Source organism: Gymnoscopelus microlampas (genome assembly GCF_963454915.1).
Source record: "Gymnoscopelus microlampas genome assembly, chromosome: 15".
NCBI lineage: Eukaryota > Metazoa > Chordata > Actinopteri > Myctophiformes > Myctophidae > Gymnoscopelus > Gymnoscopelus microlampas.
Window position 1 is genome coordinate 44,378,957 of NC_139952.1, and position 27,460 is coordinate 44,406,416.

Sequence of the window (27,460 nt, forward strand, 5' to 3'; positions counted from 1 at the left end):
TATTCTGCCCATATTGGTATAATATGAGGTATAAGAAATGTACCAGCCTCATATGAACCGTGTGTGTGTGTGTGTGTGTGTGTGTGTGTGTGTGTGTGTGTGTGTGTGTGTGTGTGTGTGTGTGTGTGTGTGTGTGTGTGTGTGTGTGTGTGTGTGTGTGTGTGCGCGGCAGGGGGGTTCAGGAAGTAAAGTTCAACTGTTTTGTAAAACAGTAGTTGGGTGTGTGAATGTTAGTCTGGGATTACAGGAAATGAAGCAAAAAGTGTGTTTAGCAATGTACTGATCAAAGTCCTGCTCTTTTCCTTGGTTCAGTCTGAAGAAGAATGCACACACGCATGCACGCATGCACGCACGCACGCACGCACGCACGCACGCACGCACGCACGCACGCACGCACGCACGCACGCACGCACGCACGCACACACACACACACACACACACACACACACACACACACACACACATTCTGCCCAGGCGTGCACACAATTTTGTAGATTTTCTTTTTGTTCTTTCATAAATCTATGATCAGTTGAGTGTAATTAATTGTGTGCATAGTTTAGCATCGGGTTATACTCCACCAGTTTTACAGTTTTATCAATGATTCATTGGTCTGAGGCAGGAATGTGAGGTCATGGACACACAGTGGCTCTGCCCGTTAGTGACAGACCACATGCTCCTCCTTGGGAGTTTGAATCAGATTCCAGACATGTTTCGCATGTCTCCCTTCCTGTCACTCCATTAACAAAGCAGAAATTGCCAAAACAATTCTCAAGAATGATCTTAAAAAGTCAAAAACGGCTCCAGACACGCCAGGGTTTCCCTGCTGTTATTGTCTTCGTCTATCACCATTGTGTCCACCATTACTGTCAGTGAAAACACCTGGTAGCTTTTGGGTGTCAGAGCTCGTTGAAATATGTAACACTTCACTAAGACTTTTTTCTTTCTGTACTATGATTCTGTAGACCTGCAATTATTCTCACCTCAAACCAGCGGGCCTCCTCCTGCCTCCAGACTGGAACAGATGCTCAGCACATCTGGATGTGCATGCACTATAGTCTCGCCTATTCAGACGACTATTCCACAATCTCCAAATGCTATATAGAGTCTGGAACTACACCTCCCGAAATCCGAGGCAGGAGGCTGGCATCGGTTTGTCATTTCCATTCACTAAAATATATTTTTTTCTAAATATCTTTACATTTTATTTTTTAATTTCCATTTCTACAAATCAGCAGGCTATATATGCTTAGATGATTTTGATTTATATTAGGATACATTTGCGTGACTGTAAAGATGAAACGGGTGTGTGTGTGTGTGTGGGGGGGGATCCGCTTTTCCCCTTAATCATCAACAGAGCTTCCGTGCTCCAGACTGTATGCCAGGAAGCAATTGAAAATTGTGTGAGGCAACAGTCTGGCCACGCGAGACTATACATGCACCAACACACAAGAGATTTCTATAAATGCACATGACATGTGAAACTAATACGTAATTCTTCATGATAAGCTCTCCACTTTGTGTTTTACAAAATTTAGACTGATCAACCGACCAATCGAGTGACTTTATTGAAGTGAAATATTTGGGCAAAATCTTCCTTTAGTTGAATATTTCCATTTTAGAAAACATATTATTTTTTCCTCCTACAGTACGTTAAATGAACAATAGGCTAACCAAAAGGCACACTAAAGTAAATGATCATACCCTCTGCGTCAACATGGCTGACACGAAAGGGCACAGACAACGTCAGCATCGGATGCAAAGTAGCCAAGCGATGAAGTAGCCAATCGGTGAAATATGACAACTTGGGACGGAGAAATTACCTGAGCCAAGACAGGCAGTGGTGGACAGTAACAAAGTAGATGTACATGTACTTAAGCAACTTTTGGAGTTTTTGTACTTTACTTGAGTATTTGTATTTTTGGAAAGACAAAGCACTAACAGTGCCCGGGTAGCAGTTAGGGGTTGATCGAGCGTCTTGTTCAAGGACACCTCGACACACAGACCGGGGCCAGGACCCGAACCGAGGACCTTTTGTTTCCCAGGTGGTCTCACTACTCTCAATCAGCTATGGCTGGCCCCAGAAGATACAATCTGTAGGTTTTATGTTTGTTGTTTCCCTCTCCTGACGAAGAGATCTAATCGTAACCATTTCCAAACTTCAATAAAGTTCAGGTTGACATTGTGTCAACCTGATGTGCTAGTTGTATTTTATTAACATACTCTACCATACAGATGTGTTAAAACAATGTTTTATTCATGAGGAAACATCCTATAATCCATGCGACTTTGGCAGTCATCGTTGCGTGCGTGCGTGCGTGCGTGCGTGCGTGTGCTGCTTAATCCTGAATGAATGCGTAGGTTCACCCCATTGCTCCGCTTCCCCGACTGATGGTCAGAGTTATTGCTCTCAGCAACGGAAGAGTGAGCTAGCTGACACAGCAGGGCTCCTATGGCGCCCCGGGGCACTACGGCCCACCCCCCCTCCACTCACCCTATCCCCAGGTCCACCCCCGCCCTCCTGTCTGGTCCCCTGATTCTGCCCCCCCCCCCCTCAGGTTACCATACCAAAATCCATTTCATGTGTACCTGATAATTTATATTACGACGAGTTGTAAGCTTGTAGATCACCTATTTTCAGTGTGCGACACAAATAAGTATAACTTAGGCGTATCAGCAACAGACATCTTCCTGTTTTCCGGAATCAAAAACATCTGAGTGATTAAACTGCACATCTTTTAGCTCTTATTCCAGGGATGAAAATAATGACACTGAGGCACTTTAGTTTTTTTGTTGGGAAAGACTTTATTGTGCCACACAGATGAACACTAGCGTGGTTTTTGCATTTAGTGCACACAATATGAGAGACAAGGGAGATAATAAAACATTGCACGGGACACAGAGCAGAATAAAAGAATATAATTTACACATCTTGTCATAAATAAAGTCTACATGTCACTGAATATGGAGTGGTTCTTTATTTACTTTAAATACACCGCTTCGGACTGGGGGAGCTCTGCTGCAGCTTTTTATTTGTTTGTTTGTTTGTTTTTGAAGGGCAGGTGTTTTTTGAAGCATACCTTGACTGAGAGAGGTGCATTAAGTGTTATGTCCATTGTCTCCGTCTCCCAAGGGGGAGAGAGGTAATTGCATGTCTGAACTACAATAAAGACGGCGGCGCACCTACAGTAACGTCCAATCCGGTGCTCCGTCTGCTTCAAATAACTTTATTGACATTGTTAACTAGTAGATGTACTGGGTTGAAAGACCACCTCTCACCACTGCTGATGTGCTAGTTATACAGTATTGTGATAACACACTCTAACCACACAGATCGGTTAAAATAATGTATTATGCACTAAAACAAGTCCTGGAGTGTAATTTCCACAAAACGGGGAAGCACGTTTCACACCCCGTCCGTACATTCAATGTCATCTACAGCAAATTATGGAAAGCTGATGGTGAACCTGAATGGACATGGTCCTGAAGAACAGCACGTAAAGTGAACATGAATCAAATGGAGTGAACATCCTGGGAGTGAATGGAATAACAGACACCGAAAAGATGCCGTCTTTGGTGAAATCCCAACTCTGTGCGGCGTGACTATAGCCCACTCACGTCTCTCTCTCTCTCTCTCTCTCTCTCTCTCGCCATTGATCCACTCTGTGTATTACTGGCATATCCGTATAAGGACAGTTCTTTCTGCATGACTGCATGGGTGGGCTTGGGGTAAAATGTTCCGCTAAATGTAAAAGATTATTTACAGGCGTAAATCACAATAAATGGGCAGAGGTACACCGAAACGTAAGGGAGGATTGACATCAATCATATCTATGGAAGTTGATATTGGTCATGGAAATGAATCTAGAGGAATCGTGCTAAATACTTCCCAGCTCCACTGGTTAAAGCAGCAACTACGATGCAAGATTACTCAAAGATTAATCTGTTGTGGAGCCTCGATTGAAAACTTGAGTTGAATTGGAGTTATTCATTGTTACAGCAGCAATTGTACTTAGCATAAACAAGATACAGGCTGTGCACACGTCTGTATAGTTTTTATATAATAACCGGTTCCAGGCGACAATGTACCCCTCCATCACCTGCTACGTCATACTTTACTTTCTGCACCTCCACACCTTCTTTACCTGATAGCCTACCTCTCACCCTGATGTGTCACTCTAGTGATGGCCTCTCTCCCTTTGGAGTGAGAGTACATGACTCCCTAAAAACTAGCTGTTTGGCCTTGTAATGCCCCTTACATCATCCGTCACACACAGGGCGGTTGTGTACCTGCCGCGCATTCTCGTCACCTTGCATCGGGTTTACCTTTTCAAGCAAAGCTAAGCGTTGAATGTTGAGGTTTATGAACCAAACATTATGTTTCATATCAATATTCAACTACTTATGCAATCGATTATAACTGATTCCCAGAAATCTTTTGTGTCGTATGCAACTCGGACGGTGCGGCTGTTGACGCGCGAGGCCATCGGCTGTTTCCTGTGGGCGCTCGCCCGCATGGCGGCGAGCTCAGGGTGCGTCTCCTGACCCTCGAGGCCTCACTGCCTTGTTGTTCAGAAGAAGCGTGCAGCTGCTACATCCTGCTACTGTCTGTCCAGGTGAAATGCCTAGTTTTTAGTGAGTGCGGTGAGTGCAGGGGTCAATGCACCACCACACGGCTAAGGACATGCGTTAGCCGTTCCCCCGTCCGTCTACAGCCGCTCCAGCACACTTGCACATTGCTTGTTCATCCAGAACACACGTCTTGGCTTTCATGTCCACATACCTCTGCACCTCCTGGAGGTGCAGGCGTGGGAACCTTTCTGACTGACTACTACGGGGACCTTGGGAAGTTACAGTTGAACCACAACAGCATGTCATTGAAGCCGATTGTTCACAACATTATGTACAGTATATATATTCTAATTTAAAGTGAGCTCTGGACTGGAAACTGAACTGGAAACCAGTCGATCGGCATTGATTAAGTGAAATTGAGAGGGGAGAGGCAAATGGCAGATGAAATCAATTTAAGTTGTGAGAAACAAAACAAAAAAAAAATAAAGCAACCAGGTGAGCTAGACACAGAGTTTAGTGTCAATACTTTGTTGCTTGTCAACACTGAAGCTGTGGTCTGGCCCTTCGCAGGAAGGAGCTTACATGTTAGTAAGTACAATCATGTTAACTGTTCATCAAATCAAAGACACTGCAACAGTGGAGCATTGAACAGACTTTGGCAGCATAATCACCCGCCCTCCTCCTCCCCCTCCCCATCCTCCCAATAGGCAGCCATTTGTAAAGTCATATGCTCACTTATTTAGCACCTTCGCAGCACCCTTTAAAGCATTTGAGCAGACAGACTGATAAGTGTGTTATGAAAGATACTACATAATATATCTCAAAACAAGAAAAATAAAGAGTAAAATACAACAGCAACAAAAAAATAACATCTTCAGCTCATACATGTAACTTAGTATACACAAAATGGAATAGATTAAGACTACTAGACACTATCTTTCTCAGTGGCCAAGCAACTGCACTGTTTCTTTAAGGCATTTAATAAATTGCTTACAATCTTTTCAACACTTTAAACTCTCCTTAATATTTTTTTCTCTAAAAATTGAGATGGTATACAGTAGGGTCGGGAAGCTTGACAGCATGGTCATTTCGAACATTAATTCATGGGTTTTCATAGTGAGTTTTCAGGCGGCATCTAGGGTAAAGCATTGTTTCTCGACCGATGGGTCTTCTCTTGACCCAAACGTTTGGCCGGGAAACATTCTCAGTGTCACTGACTAACAACAACCTTACGTTGCATTACATCACGTTACATGGTTTGGGTTGTGACATCCTTTACTGTAGTTCCCTAGCGAGTTGAGCTCCACTAACCTAAAGGAATGTTAATGCTAATATCTGCAGCAAATGTAATTCAAATGCTACTCCGGCTCAAAGGCCCAGTGACACGTATTTCATTGATGCACATGTAATTAGACTTGATTTAATTTCACTTCATCAACTGGCGGCTGATGATTCCTTTTACTAATATTAACACGTGGTAGACAAAATCTACGCATATCCATGGTTTTATTGATCAAATTCTCAAACTGTAACTGAAACACTCTGCTATTGACGGTGCATTAGCCCTGGAAATGGCCTCAACGCTCAAAGTATTTTTAAGAATGTATCTCTTTAATCACTTTGCAGGGCGGTGGTATCACACAAAACACTATATAGCCATACCATCCCCAAAGCACCCTCCCAACCTAATAACCCCCTACCGGTTTCCAGTGTAAGGTTCTACTTTATTGGAATGTGTGAGCAACTATACTGTCTGTAGCTACTACTGTCTTCCCTAAGAACAGAATAAATGTGTGCATGTGTGTATAACATATAAGGCTCGCTTCACTGTGACTGTGTGAAAGGGAAATGGCCTTATTTGGTGTCTACATAAATCTGCCTCTCTGATTCCCTGTCCTCCAATCTATCCCTCTGGATTCAGATCCAGCAAACTGGAACACAGATTTAAAAGAGAGAGAAGTAAATATTCAGCTTGACGTTTTAAGGGCAGAACGGTGAAGGAAAGGATCGGCATGAAGCTACGCTTTCTGTGCTCACGCCAAACTATGTGACGTGAGCGGCACGCCTTCACCAGTACGGTACGCTGAGGATTCTGGGAAGTGTGGTCTTTGGAACAGTCGAGTCCTGAGGTGCCTGATGTGGCACTGTCATGCCAGACGAGGCAATTATTGGTTGTTTGTAGCGCCATGAGCCTTGAGTTATGGAGTGGGGGGGGGGGGGGTGATCTGGGGCGGGGGAGTAAAAGGGGGGGGGGGGGGGGGTGCTTGTTCCCCTAAAGCGGGGCAGGGAAAGAGGTTTTGAGGGTAGATGCTTCGGGTCACCCAGAGTGACGTGACAAGAGAGGGAATTAGGGTTCCACGGGTCATTTTGTTGTCACACCCCCGCCCCTCCTGCCGGCACAGTGGATGAGGTGGCTGGAGTTGAAGCTCTCTGGGGCCAGTGACGTGGTTCTTCTTCTGGGGTATAGTGAAGGGACTCAGAGGGTCAAGAGTCGTGGGGGGGGGGCAGCGGTTCGGGGGTTTAATGTCCACGGCCATGGCGGCTCTACTTGCGTCGGCGGTGATGGTGTTGGTGTTTGCTGTGCATGTCCTCCATGGTCACCCGGCCCCACACGCCGATCACAAACGCCTCGATCTCACACTCGTTCTCTCCCCGGGCGATGCGGAAGTAGCCGCCCTCGCCCCAGTTCTTTCCCCAGGAGTTGGCGGCAATCTGTGGGGAAGACATTTTCAAATGTATGGATTAAAAAACAGAAAAAAGGACAATGACATTTATATCAGCTCATCATGTGAAATGAGACATAATGGATTTCATAAAGGAACAAAAAAAGATCTTACCCAATATTTTTTCAGCGATCCATCATAGCTTCTCTCCTCGCCCCATCTGAGCACAGAGGAGAAACCGTGTTACACACCAAATATAGACAACTAGAAAGACTACATAGCAGCTGTTTTACTCTGCCACCCAGCTGCAGTTTACATCCACGTCTGTCCACACTCATAATATCACCCTTCAAGGACGGACGGCCAATAACATTATACCTTGTCAGAGTTTATCTTACTTTCCTACTTCTTTTCTTCTTCAACGATATTTAAAATATTTTCTGCTTTCTTTAGTACAGCAAAAATAAATATTAAATATTATAAACAGTTTTATTTTAATTTTTTAAACTGTTATACTAACTGTTAACATGCTTACACAAATGTTTGTCCACTGTGTAAGTGTGCGTGCAAACTGTTGGCGCCTATGAGGTGCCCTGAACCTGATTTATGATATATGGTGCACATATGTTCCACTGAGCATGTAAACACCCCAGTATGTGTTCTCCTCAGAGATATTTGGCATTGGCTGGTTATAGGAACAAGAGAGGAAGACGCTATAAGGGGGGTTCCAGTGGAAAAAAACTGCTTTCATCCTGTTAACAACATCCTGAGTAGCTATATATGGCCGGGACACACGTGCCAACCCTGTACCGTTCCTTTTGAATCATTCTAATCAATCTTCGGGACGCGGAATGCCCCTTTTCCTCTACCACTTCCTCTACCACTTCCTCTCTCCAGATGAGAAACAGGAAGAGGAGGGATGGTCATGGAGGAAGTGGACACCGCCTCACACTCATCATCACACTACAGCATTCAGGATGAAACCTCTAGCTCACACGCATGCACATTCACATGCACACTCACATGCACGCATGCATGTTTGTATTACTATACTTGGACATTACTAACCCTAACCCTTAAACCTAACCTATAAATGCCTAACCTCAACCTTAACCCCAATGAATATTTTTTTCCTAACTGTAAGCGCTGCTCCCCCCTGCTTTGAAGAGAGTCTTGTCATACTCTCAATTCCTTAGACTAAAACAAATTTGTAGCAGTCAATCAGATTTTGAGAAATAATATTTTGAGAGATATCATGTACGGAATTTTTGTCAGTGGCTTGACCCTTCTTTAACTAAATTGAACAACCAGAACCAGGTTGTGCAGACCAAACGGGAACATTCATGTGCCTACCTATACAATCCATTGAGCAATGATGTACGTAGTATCATGGAGAACACTGGCATGATTTGTCAGCTGATCCTGAAGGTGCCAAAACTGAGCCTCCTCTTTTCTCCCATTATAGATCTCGAAGCATCAGAGACTATATGGTGAAAGCAGACTGCTATACATACAGTACCCCCCCCCCCCTGTCTTTGCTGTGTAGCTTGTAAATACTCCAAGAAAATTAACGCATTTAAAAGTGCAGTCACTAACAAACAATACACCATCAGACAATTTGTCAATTGTAGTTCTTCCAATGTAATCTACATGATTTCCTGTAAGTGTAATCTCCAGTATGTACTGTAGGCAAAACATCCAGACCAGTCCGCACACGCATTATAGAACACATGAGTGCCATTAGACGCAAGGATATTAAATCTCCTATTGCCAGACACTTGGACACTATGGAGGCCGATCACTCAATAGCAGATCTGGATCAGGAAAATTGTCTACCCAATGAGTGGACAATTACTTCTCAAATTATACTATGTGGGGACCTTTGCCCCCCCCCCCCACACACACACACAGTACAAACACGCACGCGCACACGCGCGCACACACACACACGCACACTCTCACACACACACACACGCACACGCACACGCACACGCACACGCACACGCACACACACACTGCACCTTAACTTAGAGCCCTATCTTTAGCAGACGCCTTCGCCCGCCTTGTTCTCAGGAAGCCTTGGCCGAGAGGACTATAAATACCCATCATGCCTTGCACTTTGGTCTCAGCTGGCAGCGGGCAAGTTTTTTTTTTTTGACATTTTCTGCTGGCTCTGCCCAGAATGATCCACCTCAGGCCAGTTCCCATCCTGTTTGTTTCGCTCCGGGGGCCTTTTCGGTTTCCCAAGAGCCTCCCAGTGCCCAAATCGCTTGTTATCTTTTTTAGAAAAGAAAGGAATGCTGGGAAAGAGAGAGCGACGGGGGTTTCAGCGGCTTGCCAGCCGCCGCCACCGCAGTGCCAACGCTCAGCCAGCGAGGCTCCTTATTGGCTCAGCAAGTTTCCTGGCTAGGGTCAGAGGTCACTGTCACAAAGAAACAAACGCTAAACTGACCAGAGCACGGTGGGTTTCCGAACTGACACTTTACCATTGCATTGCGTTTGTATGTCCACAAAGATGTGTGTGTGTGTGTGTGTGTGTGTGTGAGTGTGTGTGTGTGTGTGTGTGTGTCTGTGCCCGCCTGCCCGCATGCCTGTTTATTCATATGGACAGAAGGCAGACACAATCGCACCACCGCGGATCTCTTATCACCTCTCCAATCAGCTCACATGCTCACCCGGGGACAATGACGAACATACCACCGCCCCGCGGGTGCCCCGCCCTCGCCCCTCAACCCCCAAACCCCCCCCCCCCACACACACACACAGACACACACACCGACGCCCCACCCCTGACCTCCTCTCCGGGGGGGCTTGAGCCCCTCTCCCTCTGTCCGGTGCGGCGGGGATCAGCGGGCCAGACAATGCCGTTTCCACCACACTGGACCTCAATGCCCGCTCCACAAACTTTCCCAGGGTCCCGGCTTAAAGGAGCGCACCGCGGCGGGATTTGGCCTGTGCAAACACACCGCCGGCTGCGGCCGTCAGGTTTTAGCATGGCTGAAACTGTGCCCCCCCCCTCTCTCTCTGCTACCGTCCTCCCCTCACTCACTCACTCACTCACTCCATCCATCTATCACAGTGGTTCTCAACCTTTTCAGGCCGTGACCCCCCAAAATAATCATATTTGAACTGGGGACCCCACCCCACCCTGATAAGCACATGGAATTGTAGGAGTTGAGGCATTACATTTAGTTTGACTCGGTTCCACAGATAAATATCGTGAAAATAGCATATCTACAAGCACACAACGCCTCGTTGTGAGCTTGTAGATCTGTTATTTTCAAAGTGTTTGCCTCTTTCTTATAGCCTATTATTTGACAATTTGGACAATGTTTGACCAGTTTTTACAGTATAGTTTGTCGGTTACTTTTGATGCAGTAATCCTTTTAGGTATTAAAAGTCCTCAAATTGTGACTTTACTGTTGTCATCTGGGGACCGGGTCCACCCCCCCAAAATCATGTGGGGACCCTCCTGTGGGTCTCGACCCACAGGTTGAGAACCACTGATCTATCCAATCTATGCCTGAATCCTGGCTGGCGTTAGGCAACGCATTCTCACTCCCAAGACAGCTGGCGGCTTGGGGACAGATTTGACCGGACGTCAAATGTTTGACATCTCGGAGGGTTTCCCGCCATGGCACATGTTGACGAGGGGGAAGAAGGGGGGGGGTGAGTCACGATGAGTTACGTAACGCGAATGGTGCTGAGTTGGCTGAAGCGGACTTCGCAACGTTCGCCTAGCGGCTCGCTCGCCTCTCGTGGCTCAAGTCCGCTTTAAGACGCCGCGCCTCTGTTGTGTTTTAGCAGAGCTGCCTGTCACCCTTTAAGTCTTGGGTTTGAGCACGCCACTGCCGTATTCCTGGTGCAACACATAAGAACCTGGAGAGAACCACTGCTCTGTAGGCTACCTGAGCAATTCCCTCTACACGCTGTGTTTGTTTTAATTGTTTTAACTATTTAAATGTTAGTATTTTTCTTGTCTTTTTGCACTGTTGTTCTGTCTTAGGTTGGGCGTTGAGTGTTTTTGTGTGGAAATAAGCTTAGCGTTTTTGTGATTAGATTCACGTTGGCGTTTGTCTTTTATTGATGCCAATAACAATTATTAACTATTCTATTCTATTCTATTCTATTCTCACACATCTCACTGCAGACAACGCCGCTCACCCCCACCTGGCTGAGCCTAGAGGGGGGGGGTCAGAGGCATTTAGGGGAGGAGTAGGTGAACGACTAGACGACTGATTGGCGAGTGACGACGGAGAGCGAACGCTGTCTACTCTGGAGATAAATTCTGTGTCGGGGGGGGGGGGTGGAGCGGAGCGGAGCTTACGGAGGGGCTGTTGAGGCAGGGGTTAGGGGGGATAAGGGGGTTGTTTGGGTTACTTTACACGGGGGTTTGATACGCAAACAGAACATATCTTTGACGGGAGGAAAAACAAACGATAACATGATGGGGGTGCTGGGAGCGAGAGAAAGGGGGCAATCAAGGAGAGAGAGAGAGAGAGAGTGAGAGAGAGAGAGGGAGAGAGAGGGGGAGGTTGGGTGGCGGTGGGGGGGGGGGGGGGGTTGGGCGGGGGCAGGTGATCCAGGTGTGTCTGTCTTCTGCAAGGCTGCATATTTGTGGTCGCCCTCCTGGTTACTGCAACGGGGGGAGGTGTGTGTGTGTGTGTGTGTGTGTGTGTGTGTGTGTGTGTGTGTGTGTGTGTGTTGGGGGCCCGCGTCTGGATCGACAGAGGAAGAGTGGAGACAAGGCGTGTCTCGCACAGCGACAGACTGGGAGGGGTGCTTGCTTGCTCACACAAACACACACACACACACACACACACACACACACACACACACACACACACACACACACACACACACACACACACACACACACACACACACACACACACACACACACAGAGGTAGAGGTAAAACAGTCCAGAGTACAGTATATCCAGCACTCCATCACACCTCTATAGCGCCTCATGAGCTCTAACAGCGGGGGATTCAGGATAGTATTCTCCGGAAGTGCATTATATGTCTATGAGAGCCGGCAACTACTGGCGATAGCTGGGCGATGAGGCGAAGTGGGCGGCGGGGCGATGTCGATCTGAAAAGATGGATTTTATTTATCTTTTGGACGATGTCGTCAGGCGATCGTCCGGAGAGTCGCCCGCTGTTAAAACGTACTGTAAGTGAGGTCTGATTGGTACTTTGTCGTATTATGGCGTTGCATGCCTAAAATAGCAGATCTACAAGCTCACACGTCGTGGTGATTTGCTGTTTTCGGCATGCGCGACATCGCCGTCCAACAGAGTAAAAAGTAAGCAGGAGTCCAAGATGATCAGAGGTAATCCAATATGGATTTTTCAATCCCTAAATCTAAAGAACTCTGTACCCTAAAAGGTATTTGATTCCGTTGTCTTTCATCCAGGTACACTGGGCATGTTTATTGTTTACCCTATTTTACATTGCGAGCAGTTGTAAGCACAAATGTTCTTTTTTATGCATTCGAAATATTTAAAAGTGAAATGTTATTGAATTACAATGGATAACACCGTGGGGGAAACAAATGAAAATCAGCAATATGTCCTTAGCCACTAGGAATAAGGTGAATACTTCCAGGGTTAATATAGACAAGCCTCTCATTTCTGTGGCATAACGAATCACAACAAGACCACGGGGGAACAAGAAATAATGTGACATAATAGTGCCGTCTCTTACCCGGTGATCCTGACGGAGTGGGTGCCGTGTTTCCGGTAGTGCGGAGGCTTGGGGAGGCTCACGTCTGTGTGTTTGTAGATCCCACTCTGGTAGACGAAGAAGTCCTCGTGCACCTCCATGATCGCTGTGGGAAGAACACACACACACACACACGCAAATTATTAACACACACCCCAGATACAATGATACAGTGGTTCTCAAACCTTTTCATGTCAAGGACCCCCAAATTGACACGTATTAGCCTACAGACCCCATTTGCAAAGATATGCCAGGGACCCCCATAAGAGAAGATTTTTACGGCTCTATAGCAGTGATTCTCAACCATTTCAATTTACAAGGACCCCCCATAGTTTGACATGCATTAGGCTACGGACCCCCATTTAAAGGTATTTTTATCTCTGGGACCCCAATTTATATTGTAAAATCAATGTTGATTTAACTCTGAGAGTCCACAAAATGGACCCTTTCGGGTCATTTGGTTCCATTTGTACACTGTCAGAGTTACAGACCCATAAGGGTCCATTTGGTTCCTACAGTAACTATCCATCATTTAGCTGGCGACCCCCTGGAACTCCCTCAAGGACCCCTGGGGGTCCCCGGACCCCACTTTGAGAACCAATGCAATAATACACATCCGATACAAACACAATGCACCCCCGGATGTAACTGAGCATGTGAGCAGACAAACACGTCTCGCTCAAACACGCACGCACGTACGAAAGCATGTGCGCAAGTGTAAGTGAGTGCAACCCCCCCCCCCCCCCCCCACACACACACGCACGCACGCACACGCACACGCACACACTAGAGTGCAAAGGGGCCACTGTTTACACTGTACATATTGTGATTTTTGAAGGTGGTTAAATGTTAGGGGTCCCGTGTTGTTACGGGGCGCCAAAATTCCAAGCTAACACCTGAATATACACACAAACGCACGCGCGCGCACGCACACAATATAAGTACACGCATGCTACAACAACAACTCCACACCTGCACATTGTAGCGCTCCATGCTAACAGAGTCATGACTCAGCAATGGATGCAAGATAACCATCTTGACTAAATGGCCGATTCATCTAAAAGCAATTTCCTCATCTCGCCACGTCAACGCACGATGAGCCCCCTGAGTAACACCCAGTGGTGCAAAGTAACAAAGTACATTTACTCAAGTACTGTATTGAAGTACAATTTTGCGGTACTTTTACTTTACTGGAGTATTTACAATTATCTATACTATCTATACTTTTACTTCTACTCCACTACATCTCGGGGGCAAATATTATACTTTTACTCCACTACAATTATTTGAAAACTTTAGTTCCTAGTTACTTTGCAGATATAAATTATTATTTTATAAAACATACATTAACCACCTTAGGCGTTTTATACTGTACCTAGGGGAAAATTGCCGATCTACAAGCTCACAATGCGACACGTTGTGAGCTTGTAGATCTGCTATTTTCAAACATTTTTGTACTTTTACTTTTGGTACTTTAGTATATTTTGATTCCAATACTTTTGTACTTTTAGTCAAGTAACATTTTGAACACAGGCCATTTACTTCATGTGTCATGTGATGCTATCGCACAGCTATCTTGGGTGCACGACACCAGCACTCACAAGTATTTAAGTGTGTGCGTGTGCGTGTGCGCGTGTGCGTGTGTGTCTGAACTCCCTGTGACTTCTCCCATAACAATCTAGCGGATATCAAGGCGAGGAGTTCCCTCCGTTTGCAGCCTGTATACCTGCAGAGAAGCTAGAGTCAGCTGCCAACTGGACCTCCCTTCTCAGAACTACTATCAGCACACAAAGTATACAGTACATACACACACATAAACACACACACAAACAGACACACACACACATCCTAAGAACGAAAGGAAAGTTGACACGAGGCCAATAGTTTCCTGTGCTGAACAATATAACAAGAGGCTGGCACCGACTCATAGAAAACAGCTACATGTGCAAGCGCGCGCGCACACACACACACACACACACACACACACACACACACACACAGTCACACACACACACACACACACACACACACACACACACACACACACACACACACACACACACACACACACACACACACACACACACACACGTGCATGATGCATGTAGGCTACTGTATGCACACACGTGTTGAACACAGGTCAGAGAGGTAGGCTGGCTGCAAGTAATCAGTGGTGGAAAAAGTACAACATTTTTTTACTTAAGTAAAAGTATCAATAATGCAGTGTAGAAATACTCTGTTACAAGTAAAAGTCCGGCATTAAAAATTGACTTGAGTAAAAGTACAAAAGTATAAAGTACGTACTCATTGTGCAGAATGTCCCATTTCACAAGTTTTCGAATGCATAAAACTAGAAGTTCGGGCCCTCACATCTAGCGTGATGTAGCGTCCACTTCGCATCGCACATCCACCTGACCACCTCACAGTGTGAGAGAGACCATTTTATAAAAGTATAGGCCAAAGTCGCTTATAATTAGCAGACATGGCAACACTGTGCTATTTCATAGACCTGGATGCTTGTTTCTCTCACAACACCTGGGTTAAACTGAGTCTTTATAACAGTGTGACGTGGTGAATAAAGTTAGCTTTGGGATATGTAGGACAGAAAAAGAACGGACATATAAAAGTGGCTGGGGTGGGAATATGGACATGAGCAGGGTGGCTACGAAGACATAGTAAGTAGCAAATGTTTATGTTTGTATCAGCCATTTCGGCTAACTGTTGCTAACGCTGAACGGTGTTCCTTTCCGGTGTGGTTCCCAGGGGGTGGAAATATTGTTGAAAGAAAATAAATATGCTCCAAAGAGGCAATTGTATAGTGAGCATTGAGAAGTAGACCAAACAATGGCTAAATGAACCAAGCACGTTGTGGAGCAGTGTTGAACTGAAATGTGACGTTGTTGTTCTTGTTGTGTTGTATAACAAAACAATGGCGATAACCAAATTCAGGGGACACTGATAACCGACACACACAGGCTCGCCAAATGTATAATAGAGATGTATATATATTTTTTGAAAATAGCAGATCTACAAGCTCACAATGCGCTGCATTGTGAGCTTGTAGATCGGCTATTTTCAAATAATTGTAGTGGAGTAAAGGTACAATATTTGCCTCTGAGATGTAGTGGAGTAGAAGTACTGAAAATTGGAACTATTGCAGTAAAGTAAAAAATACCTCAAAATTGTACTGAAGTACAGTACTTGAGTAAACATACTTAGTTGCTTTACACCACTGCCAGTAATGCAGGGTGAGTGGAGTCAGGAGGACAAGCACCAGGTTTCACTTCTGACCAGCACAGCGGGTCAGAGGTCAATCCTAGGACCCTAAGAGATGACGGGCGGGTTCATGCATGTCTGCATGCGGGGCTCCATGAAAGACTGCACTTTTCCCTGGCCTCCAGGGTCTATTATAGTGTTTTACTGCTCTATTTTCCAGATCTATTTTGGGCATGTTATGTATAGACACACATTTTTTTGTAACCTTCAAAGACTTCAAAAATAGTTAAAATGCCACATCGTGACATGTTGTGAGCTTGTAGATCTGCTATTTCGGCTAACTGTCGCATCATACAACCATGTATATAGTTGGGCTTATGTGGTTAAAAAGTAACACTCTCCTCCAATTAAACATTAATCACAGGAGAAACTCTCTCTCTCTCACTCACACACACACACACACACACACACACACACACACACACACACACACACACACACACACACACACGTCATCTTACCTTGCACGGGGCCATTATCCATAATCTCTTTCATGATCTCCTTGTCCTGGGAGAGAGAAGGAGAGGAGAGAGATTTACCAGTGAAGGAAGCAGAGATGGACAGATGGACAGATAAGAGGACAGTAAAGTGGAACCCCCCCGGGGCCCCCGGCCCCGCCCCCCCCCATCCTTAATGTATAGATTATTAGCTTCACAGACCGCGAGAAGATGGAACACAGACAGTAATGATTTATTTTAGAAGCATTAAGCCTGATTTATACGTCGTAATGTGACAGTGTTGCATGGGAGACAATAGCCGATCAACAAAGCTCCCATCGCTGATGCGATGCGACATGTTGTGAGCTTGTAGATCGGTTATTTTCAATGACAGACGGTGGCCGACACACACCGACATGCTTGAATATAGGATGAGAAAACAATACAATAAGTGGCTGCAGGCCGTGCAGAGCCATGTGTCTGGAAACAGTGAACTTATTCAATCCGGAAAAGCATCTGTCATGTTAGATTTTAACCACTTTAACCATTATCTTATCTATTCAAAAATAGCAGATTTACAAGCTCGTAGCGCGGCGCCGAGTGCTGCGCTACAAGCTTATATATCTGATGTTTCTTTTTGAAAAATCGTGAAAATGTGTGCAAATCTTTGAATATATGTTTTTAAAGGGAACATTTTTAACTTAAATCTTTGCTTCTGGGGATTCTACAAATGTCTTCTAAATCCTAATAGTTTCTTTTTTACAACTTATGTTGCTGTATATCATGGTTCTCAAACTTTTTTCATGACAAGGACCCCCAAAATGATGGGGGTCTGTGGACTCCCTCCGTCCCCATCTCAAAATATTTTGTTCCAGGGACCCCCAGAAGCAAAGATTTAAGTAAAAACTTTATATATTCAAAGATTTGCACACATTTTCACAATTTGCTTTAAAAAATTGCAGATTTACAAGCTCATAGCCAAAATAAATCTAAAGTGACACAGATGCGTTCCCGGTCTTAATGGTTTAAAGAGATTGTTATGGGACACTGACTCTTATCTAGAGTATTTAGGGTGGTGAGTGAGTGAGTTAGCTAACCCCCACCCACCCCGCTCTGCTGTGTTACACATCAATCCAGCTGGAATAATGGAGGATAAACTAATTCATTCAGGTGAACTTTGATCACGTTGCCTCGTTGAGTTCAGTGGAGAGCTAAATATAGCTGCCCTTAATGTGCCATATTATTGAATTGTGAAGTCGCGTGGCTACACTTTTCAGCTAATTAGATTTCTCTCTTAAGGGGAGTGTTTTTTTGTTTTTTTTACATATTGATATATGTATTTAGCACCACATTACTAAATGTATTATGCCGTAGAATAGATGCTGCTCTTAATGCAGTATAGGAGGCCTACAGTTCATTCTCTGGGTTTTACTGAGCGTCTGTCACAACATTTCGCTGCTTGTACTTGTTTAACCCATTAAGACAGGGGAAGCATCTGTGTGTCATTTTAGATTTGAGCTAAAAAAGCATTATTTTATACTTTGGCTATTCAAAAATCGTGAAAATGTGTGCACATTTTTTAATATATTCACCTACTGTTTCCTAAGCTGTGTGGGCATCACTTCCTGTCGATTTCATTGGTCATCTGACCAGTTTCATTGGATTTCATTGGATCAAATCGACAGGAAGTGATGCACACACAGCCTAGGAAACAGGTGAATATATATAGTTTTAAAGCAAACTTTTTTAACTCAAGTCTTTGCTTCTAGGGGTCCCTGGAACAAAATAATGTGAGATGTCAGTTATATTGTGGGTTGTAGATTGGCGTAGTGTAGTTAGGTTTAGGATTAGGTTGTCGTTGTTTTGTTTTGTGTTGGCTTAGTCAGGTAGCAGATGGGATATCAAGAATAAGATTAGGTCGGATTGTTTTATTTTATTTTTTTCGAGTTGGCGCCGTAGATTGCTTTGCTTCCGTTTGAGCACTTTCCTTTTGTAAATATGTGGAATCCTCAATAAAAGCAGGTTTCCGCTCATCACCATCTCATGTTTCCTGTTGATTGTGAGATGACTCAGAAATCCAGCAACCTCTCTTAGGTATGCTGAAGGCGAGCTAACTTTAAAAGTACCTGACATCATGTGAATGTGATTTTGTTACTCCAGTGGGTTGTTTTGCCCGTTCAAATTACTCGTGGTAAACTAGCCTCGCATGGACCATGTTAATCCGTTTAGACCGGGAACGCGTCTGTGTCATTTTAAGATTTATTTGGCTATTAAAAAAATTGCAGATCTACAAGCTCATAGCGCGCCACTGAGTGCCGTGCTACGAGCTTGTAGATCTGCAATTTTCTGAAAAGATTTGTGCAAATCATTTAATATATATGTTTTAAAGTGAACATTTATAACTCCGATCTGTGCTTTTGGGGGGTCCCTGGAACAACATATCTTGAGATGGGAGGGTCCACGGCCAAATGCATATCATTTTGGGGGTCCTTGACATGGAAAAGTTGGAGCACCACTGATTCAGCAACATACTGCTAGGATTTAGATATGTATTTGTCCGCGGAACCCCATCTCAAAATGTTTTGTCCCCCCCCCCTTCCCAGAAGCAAAGATTTGAGGTCAGGGTATCATATACCCTGATGAAGACATAATATGTCGAAACGTTGGTAACTTATAAATAAAAAAGTTTATTGCATCGTGGCTGCGAGTCTGTGCGACCTCTCTTTTTCCTTTTTTAGTTTATATTTCCAGTGGTCAGCACCTCCTTACTACTGGTGTGCGCTTTTGCTCTTTTGTTTGACAAATGTTGGCTTTAAAAAGTATATATATTCAAAGATTTGCACACATTTTCAAGATTTTTCAAAAATAGCAGATCTACAAGGCACTCGGTGCCGCGCTATGAGCTTGTATATCTGCTATTTTTGAATAGCCAAAGAAATCTTAAAATGACACGGATGCGTTCCCGGATTGATTGGGTTAAGTATTGACACCGTCCATAGAGGATTTCGCTTCTTTGGTCGGTTGGGGAATATATTTCATCCCTGCTTCAGCTCACACTGAAGTACAGTAAATACATTCATTTATTTACTTGTGGTAGTGGTAAATGTACACCGTGTCTCATATGTTTATGTTTGATAACATCACAGTTTTGGACAAATCTTTGGACAAATCCGTCCAAATATTTTCAGTGCCCATATGGACCATGTTAACACAGTTAAACACGCAGATATAACATAACTGTACGGCCACTTGACCTATGACCTTAGCCGCATGCACGGCTCCCTAAAGGAAGTGCTGTCCAGGAGCACTTGACTCATGTTAACCCATTAAGACCGGGAACGCATCTGTGTCATTTTAACATGTCTTTGGCTATTAAAAAAGAGCTTGATCTGCTATTTTTGAAAAGAAATCTTGAAAATGTGTGCAAATCTTTGAATATATATATACATCTTTAACTCAAATCTTTGCTTCTGGTGGGGGTCCCTGGGACAAAATATTTTGAGATAGGTGGTCCTTGACATGAAAAAAGTTTGAAAACCACTGATATTATAGCAACATACGTTTTTTCAACCAAAAAAATTGAATTAGGATTTAGAAGACATTTGTAGAATCCCCAGAAGCAAAGATTTTAGTTAAAAATGTTCGCTTAAAAAAAATATATATATTCAAATATTTTCACAAATGTTCACGCTTTTTCAAAAAATAGCAGATCTGCTATTTTTGAATAGCCAAAGAAATCTAAAAATGACACACAGATGCGTTCCCGGTCTTCATGGGTTAATCCATGTAGGATTCCGATGGCCGTTCACACGGCGGTCAGGTATGCATGTGTGCAGGAGGAAAACGCACACTGAGGCAGACAGAGACACGTGAGAGGGCTTATGTTCCAGCAGACTGCAAAGGAAGGCATGCTGAGGTTATGGCAGATTAAGGAGCATGTTTAGCAAGCAGGGGTTAGAGCTGATGTCCGTGTGTGTGTGTGTGTGTGTGTGTGTGTGTGTGTGTGTGTGTGTGTGTGCGTGTGCGTGTGTGTGTGTGTGTGTGTGTGTGTGTTTGTTACAGTATACTGCATGTGCGTCTTTAATATATGTGTGTGTGTGTGTGTGTACAGTACATGCATTGGATATTGTCATACAGGCAGTCCACACTGCTGTATGACAATATGGACTGATAGATGCCATTGTGATAGTTTGTTTGTACAGTGTGTGTGTGTGTGTGTGTGTGTGTGTGTGTGTGTGTGTGTGTGTGTGTGTGTGTGTGTGTGTGTGTGTGTGTGTGTGTGTGTGTGTGTGTGTGTGTGTGTGTGTGTGTGTGTGTGTGTGTGTGTGTGTGTGTGTGTGTACATACATTAGAGGACAGTCTGTATGGGGGTGTACTCTGGTAGATATCGTTGTGGTAGTTGTGTGTGTTGGGACAGCGCTGCGTGGCCTGTCTCTTGCCCCGGCCCACCGAGCGACTCTGCATCATACAGCGGCCCACGTCCGCGGGGGTCTGCTGGGGGGGCAGGAACGGGTAGCAGTCGTCCGTCACCACACTGGGGGAGGGGGGAGGGGGGAAGAACAGAGGAACATTAGTTATCATCGCTATTAGGCAGAAACCTTGTATCTCAATGTATATCAGTGTTGATTTTGACAGCAAATTTTGATTTAGTTTTAGTCATAGTCTTTTGAATAACATTCCAGTTTTAGTTTTTGTCTAGTTTTAGTCGACTAAAATATAAGATTATGGTCAACTACAGTTGATTTGGTCGGCTAAAATGTATTTAGCTGAAAATAGCAGATCTACAAGCTCACTGTAGATCGGCTATTTTCAGAGCGCAACACCTTAGCGCAACCAAACATAAAATGACTAGATTTTCATCTTCATTTGTTGACGAAATTGTCAATATGTTTAGTCATAGTTTTAGTCATCATAGCTTAGTTTTTATTTCTTTTTCGTCAGTGAAAAAAGGTAGTCAACGTACATTTTTCGTCATAGTTTTAGTCAACGAAATCAACACTGGTATATATATTTATTTCTTTTCATAAATGAATGCCCTATTTTGTACTTCCTTGTATGTCAATGTTTTGTTTTTTTTGCCTATAATGAAAAGCTCAAAATACGGAAGCCAAGTTCAAAGTGGTTACGTCCGTCTGTGGGTTTTACAAATATTTAACCAATGAAAGTATTAACAAGAGCGTGTGACTAAACTACATTGGATTCACTAGAACACAGGTTCTTTTGTTCGTTTCCTGAAAAGTAACAGTTTTGGACGTACCAAAGGTTTCCGCTTGACAGCAACATTATGCTACAAGTATCCGAAGTTTCTGGGTAGATTATGATGTATTGAAACAGACAGACAACACGCTATTTGTGGAGGATTGATCGTCTAGTCAGTAAGAATACTCTGAAGATTCTTGCAGGGGCCCTCATACAAGGTCATTATGATTATGCATGCACTTCGTGGTATCACAACACCTCCAAGGCCTTAAAAACAAGGCTCCAAACATCCCAAAACAAACTTGTAAGGCTACTACTTGGCCTCAATCACAAAACCCATCTAACCCATGCTCATTTTGCTAGGATTGGTTGGCTTAGGGTTGAGGACAGAGTACAGCAACTTGCTATGGGCCTGGTCTTCAAGATACGCCACAACATTGGGATCTCCCTGTATTTGTCTAAATACTTCCAAAATGTAAATGAAGTCCATGATCATAACACCAGAGGCGGCTCCACAAATCATGTTCAACACAGATTTGGCTCAACAAAGGGAATGAACTCGTTCTCATGCTATTCATCAAAAATGTGGAATGCCCTACCAAAAGGAGTAAAGGAGTGTAAAACCCTACTCACTTTCAAAACTGCCATAAAGATACACCTTCAGGAGGCTGCAATTGATAAATGGCCCCTGTCCAAGTCCTAACCTACCCCACCCCCCTACCCCCCCCCCCCCCTCTCTCCTTCTTCTTTTGTACATATTTTTCACTCTTCATACCAGTAACCTGTAAACTGATTGTATGTATGACATTCTATAGTAGTGTGTATATCTGTCTGTCTCTTATATGTCATCATGATTTGTGTGCGTGGGGAACTCATTTGAAACAAGCTCAGTGCTTTAATGAGTCTTCCAGTTTAGTAGACCTTGTATTGTGAATTTGTACTTCCATGTACTGTTGTTCTCATGTCTTACTAAATAAAGTACATCAGTCAATCAAAAAACAGGGACTTAGGCCTACTCAAGATGGCACAAAAAAACACTTTTTACTGTAGCCTACAGTATGTTTGCTTGAGTCTGAGCTTTCTGTTGTCCATGAATAAATGATGTAAGCTACAGCGATGGAAAACGCATTTGTTGAATAAATAATGCTATAGATCTGATGTTCCCCGCTGTCATTTTGCCCAGTAGAAATCAATAACAATCCATTCTTAAGACACTGCATTTTTCTCGAGTTTTCTGGTACAGTTGTACATTCCCGGAAGACTATCCCCCCTCAGCCAAACCGATGACAATGCACGTCTGCACCCAGTTCACATCATTATGAGCAAAACTAAAAAAAACTACCAAAATGGTCCAAATCCATGTTTTGGTAAAAAAAAAAACTAGCATTTACAATTGTTTTTTGTTTGCACATTGTAAGCGTCTGTGGGTGTCACAGTGAAATGTGTCCCCCCTACCCTCTGCGGCGGAGGAACCACCAGGCTCCGTCGATGCGTCCCCCGGCGCAGCCGCCCTGGTTGCGCGTGTCACAGGATATGAGGTTCTGCGGGGAGAGCTGTGGGGTCATGTGACCCATGGACTGGATGGAGATTCGGTCTGACGCCACCGCTATATAGTGCAGAGAAACACAGAAACGCATATTATACATACTGTAGTACAGGGGTCATCAACAGGGGGTCCGCCGGGACCCCTAGGTGGTCCTCAGAGTTACTGCATCTTTGTGTGCTATAGGAACTTTTTTTACATTAACCACTTGAAACCTTGCATCCATATTTTGAGGAGAACTTTAGCCAAAAATAGCAGATCTACAAGCTCACAACGCCTCGCATCTGATATTTTTGGCAAAGAGGTTTGGTGTAGAGGGGAAAAGAGCAGACCAAGTACAGTACAGCGCCACCCTCAGGACAACGTTTCCGTGTGTTATCCGTTTTAAGTCACTTTACAACTTCTTAATTATGGCACTTCATTTTATTTTACTTTAGAGATTGTGTTATATATATAATAATACCCCCCTCAAGTTTTGCTGCTAATAGCACTAGTGAGATTGATTGATTGATTTAATATGTGATTATTAACGGTGGTACGGTCAAAGAGCAGCACGGCCTGTAGGGGCTGCTAGTGAGGCATTTATACTCTTAAGACTTTAGTCCTAATGTTCACATACTGTATTTTCCAGAAATATATATACATCATATATATTTGGTACCACGTCTTCATAGAGTTCTCTCTTTTCCTCTAGTTTTTTATACCCTGTGTTGTTCCTCTGAGACTCACCTGCGGTGGAGAAGGCCCAGGAGGCAGCGCAGTTGCCCTGGTCCAGAGGTTCGTGGATCTTACCCGGCCACTTCTCCACTGCGTTGAAGTGGAGGGGCAGGCGGTCGTTCTGGGGGTCCATGTTCATCTGGACAAAGGGTGAGGGAGACAGAGAGAGAGCATGAAGAGGTCGCAATTCCATGGTCACTATGAGCATATAATTCCACTAGCAAACATTGAACAATGCTCTGAACCATGAGGGCAAGAGTGACCGCCATGCCATGCCCCTTCAGTTTGGCCTCATGCACCTCAAAATATGATCTGTCCTGATGTGGCCCAGAGCATCTTTTGTTGAGATTCTTAAGGGAGTAGTTCACCCAAAAAAGGATTGAAGCATTGAATTCATGTAGATTTTTGTTGTTTTTGTCGCATTCCTGAGCCAATAATTTGATGACCGGCGGAAAGATGCTAATGTATCCGGTAGTAGACTCAAAGGAGTCTCTTAAAGTCTCCTACCGGAAATACACCTGGTCATCAAATTATTGGCTCAGGAATGCGTCAAAAGCTAAAATGCTTCAATGGGGTGTGTAATTGATAGAAAATAAGTCATTTTTGGGGTGAACTATTCCTTTAATTCTTATTGGGCAACATCAAGTGACACCTGCACACACAACCATTAGTCAGTATGGCTTTGAACTGGTCTATATTTATGATGATAGGTTGACACAAATATAGCATGGACCACCCAGGCAGGGGTGTCACGGGGGGTAAGTCGGACTGAGTTACTAGGGCCCCAGGTAAGGGGGGGCTAAAAAAAAGAAAAACATATTTTTGGGGTATTTTTTTAAGAAAACAAATCATAGGGGGGCCCACAGTGAATCTTTGTCCCCAGGGCCCAGAATTTGGTGCTACGCTCCTGCACCCAGGAGACTTAATCTAACTCATCCTGATGTGCCAATGCTGCAGAGCTGTGACAGGGTCAACTTTTGATAAGAGGAGGTTGACTGAGATGAAGTAACACACAGTTTGATAACATATAGTATAGTAGGTATAGTAGATAACACAAGTATAACTCAACATCATAATGCCACTGCCCCGCTGGCTAAGACGTGTGACATGTCTGACAAATATTATAGCCTGATGTCTGTGACATTAATGTTAAACATAATGTTAGCTAACCAGCTGTCAAATACATTTGTCTATGCCAGGGGTCTTTAACGTTTTCAGGCCAAAGACCCCCTAGCTGAGAGAGAGATGAAGCAGGGAGGGACCCCCTCTAAATTGTATCAAATTGTGTTTCAGATTTAACTTTTTTTGTTTACTTGGTCTGCTCTTTATTTCCCCCTACACCAAACACCTCTTTGCCAAAAAAATGCCGATCTACAAGCTCACAACGCTTTTTTGGCTTAAGTTCTCCTCAGAAAAGGGATGCTAGGGTTCATGTGGTTAAGGTAAAAAAAAGAAATCACATCACACAAAGATTTGGCGGACCCCCTGTAGTAACTCTGAGGACCCCCTAGGGGTCCCGGACCCCCTGTTGAAGACCCCTGGTCTATGCTATGTCATCCAAGGAACTAAAATCAGTGGTGGAAAAAGTACTCTGTTACAAGTAAAAGTTCGGAATCGATGCGACGCATTATTTTTCCACTGACAGTTCTACTATATATTAAAGGAGTAGTTCACCCAAAATACGACTTATTTACTATCAATTACACACCCCATGAAGCATTGAATTCATGGAGATTTTTTTTGTTTTTGTCGCATTCCTGGGCCAATAATTTGATGACCGGTTGTATTTCCGGTAGGAGACTCAAAGAGACTCCTTTGAGTCTCCTACCGGACACACTAGCATCTTTACGCCAGTAATCAAAGTATTGGTTTAGGAATGCGACAAAAACAAAAAAATCAATGCTTCATGGGATGTGTAATTGATAGAAAATAAGTCATTTGTTGGGTGAACTACTCCTTTAACGTTTTAAACCCTCAAGACTTGCTATTTCTTGGCTAATGCTCCCCCCAGAATGTGCTGTGGATCAAGGTTTTAAAATAAAAAATAATCCTTCAATTCATTATCTCCATGTGTTGTTCACACACGTACTGCTTCTTCACAAGGTCAGAAAATGGGCACGTACTGTAAATCTGCCACAAAAAAACTAAACAAAAAACGTTTCTTATGATTCAGCTACAACAGCCAACCCTTGTTGGAGCTGAATGCTTACAAAATAACTGAACAAAAAGAACAAAAAGAATGTTGAACTAGACAGTGTGAGATTAAATCCTGTTTTGGTGTGGAGCTAACAAGCTGGCACAGTGGAAAAAGAACACAAGCTACCTTGAGCTTTATCATGCAGGCAGGTTTGTGTACATTGTTTCAATATGTGAAAAATGGAGATAGCGTGCCAGCGCAGGAATGTGGCCGTGGCTGCTGATGTGAACCCGCTCACTTTGGCCTATTTTGGTATTTATTTCACACTACGTATACAACAATCAAATCCTCCTTAATCGTTAAATTCTATTCATAAAAGATAAGATAAGATCAGTGTTGATTTCGTCGACTAAAACTATGACGAAAACTAAATAAAAACTAAGCTATGATCACTGAAACTAAGACTAAATATATTGACAATGTCGACAAATAAAAACTAGACTAAAATGTTAGGGAGGGACTATAGTGGAGAAGAGATCCAGTAGAACTAGAAGACAAGTCATTTTATGTTTGGTTGCGCTCTGAGATTAGCAGATCTACAAGCTCCCAACAATCGACTATTTTCAGCATGCAGCCAAGCGTAAAATCAGCCATTACGACGCCATCAACGCACCGGCAAAATACATTTTAGTCGACTAAATCAACTGTAGATTTAGTCGACTATAATCTTATGATATTTAGTCGACTAAAACTAGATAAAAACTAAAACATTTCAGGTGACAAAAACATGACTAAAACTAAAACCTTTATTGATCCCGCGGGGGAAATTCAAGCGCCAAAGACAGTTTTGAACAGGTTACAGGAGAAGAAGGAAACAAGTACAGAACAGCATGATGGAGAAGCATCATAGTCATCCTATTTCCGTCGATTTAAATTCCTTGTTTTATTTGATGGCCTTATGTATTGCCCTGGCATTTGGCCTTTGTGCTCTCAAAGGAATCGACAACAACACCAAAGGCCAAGAGGTAAAATAATGAAATTCCAGGCCAGCTCTGAACAAAAGAGAAAAAAGCAATCACGTCCATTAACTGACGGATCTATAGTAAAACACACCACGCTGCCAAAGACACAGTTCAGACCGCCAAACGGCCCCTCGCGCGGCAGCGGCACTTGGCAATTCAGCCGTGCCCGT

At 43.8% G+C, this 27,460-nt stretch overlaps 1 protein-coding gene across 1 annotated transcript in view; it reads right to left on the minus strand.

Annotated features, from left to right (window-relative positions):
* Window positions 1-5,502: 5,502 nt before the first annotated feature.
* The window catches only part of tinagl1 (tubulointerstitial nephritis antigen-like 1), a 63,320-nt gene continuing 41,362 nt past the window's right edge, over window positions 5,503-27,460 (minus strand). Inside the window, exons 6-12 of the mRNA XM_084081025.1 lie at window positions 24,144-24,270; window positions 23,327-23,477; window positions 21,020-21,206; window positions 16,697-16,742; window positions 12,942-13,065; window positions 7,407-7,452; window positions 5,503-7,281 (exon numbers count right to left, since the gene is read on the minus strand). Coding sequence (XP_083937151.1) covers window positions 7,114-7,281; window positions 7,407-7,452; window positions 12,942-13,065; window positions 16,697-16,742; window positions 21,020-21,206; window positions 23,327-23,477; window positions 24,144-24,270 — 849 coding nt within the window. The 3' untranslated portion in view covers window positions 5,503-7,113. The remainder of the gene's footprint in view (window positions 7,282-7,406; window positions 7,453-12,941; window positions 13,066-16,696; window positions 16,743-21,019; window positions 21,207-23,326; window positions 23,478-24,143; window positions 24,271-27,460) is intronic.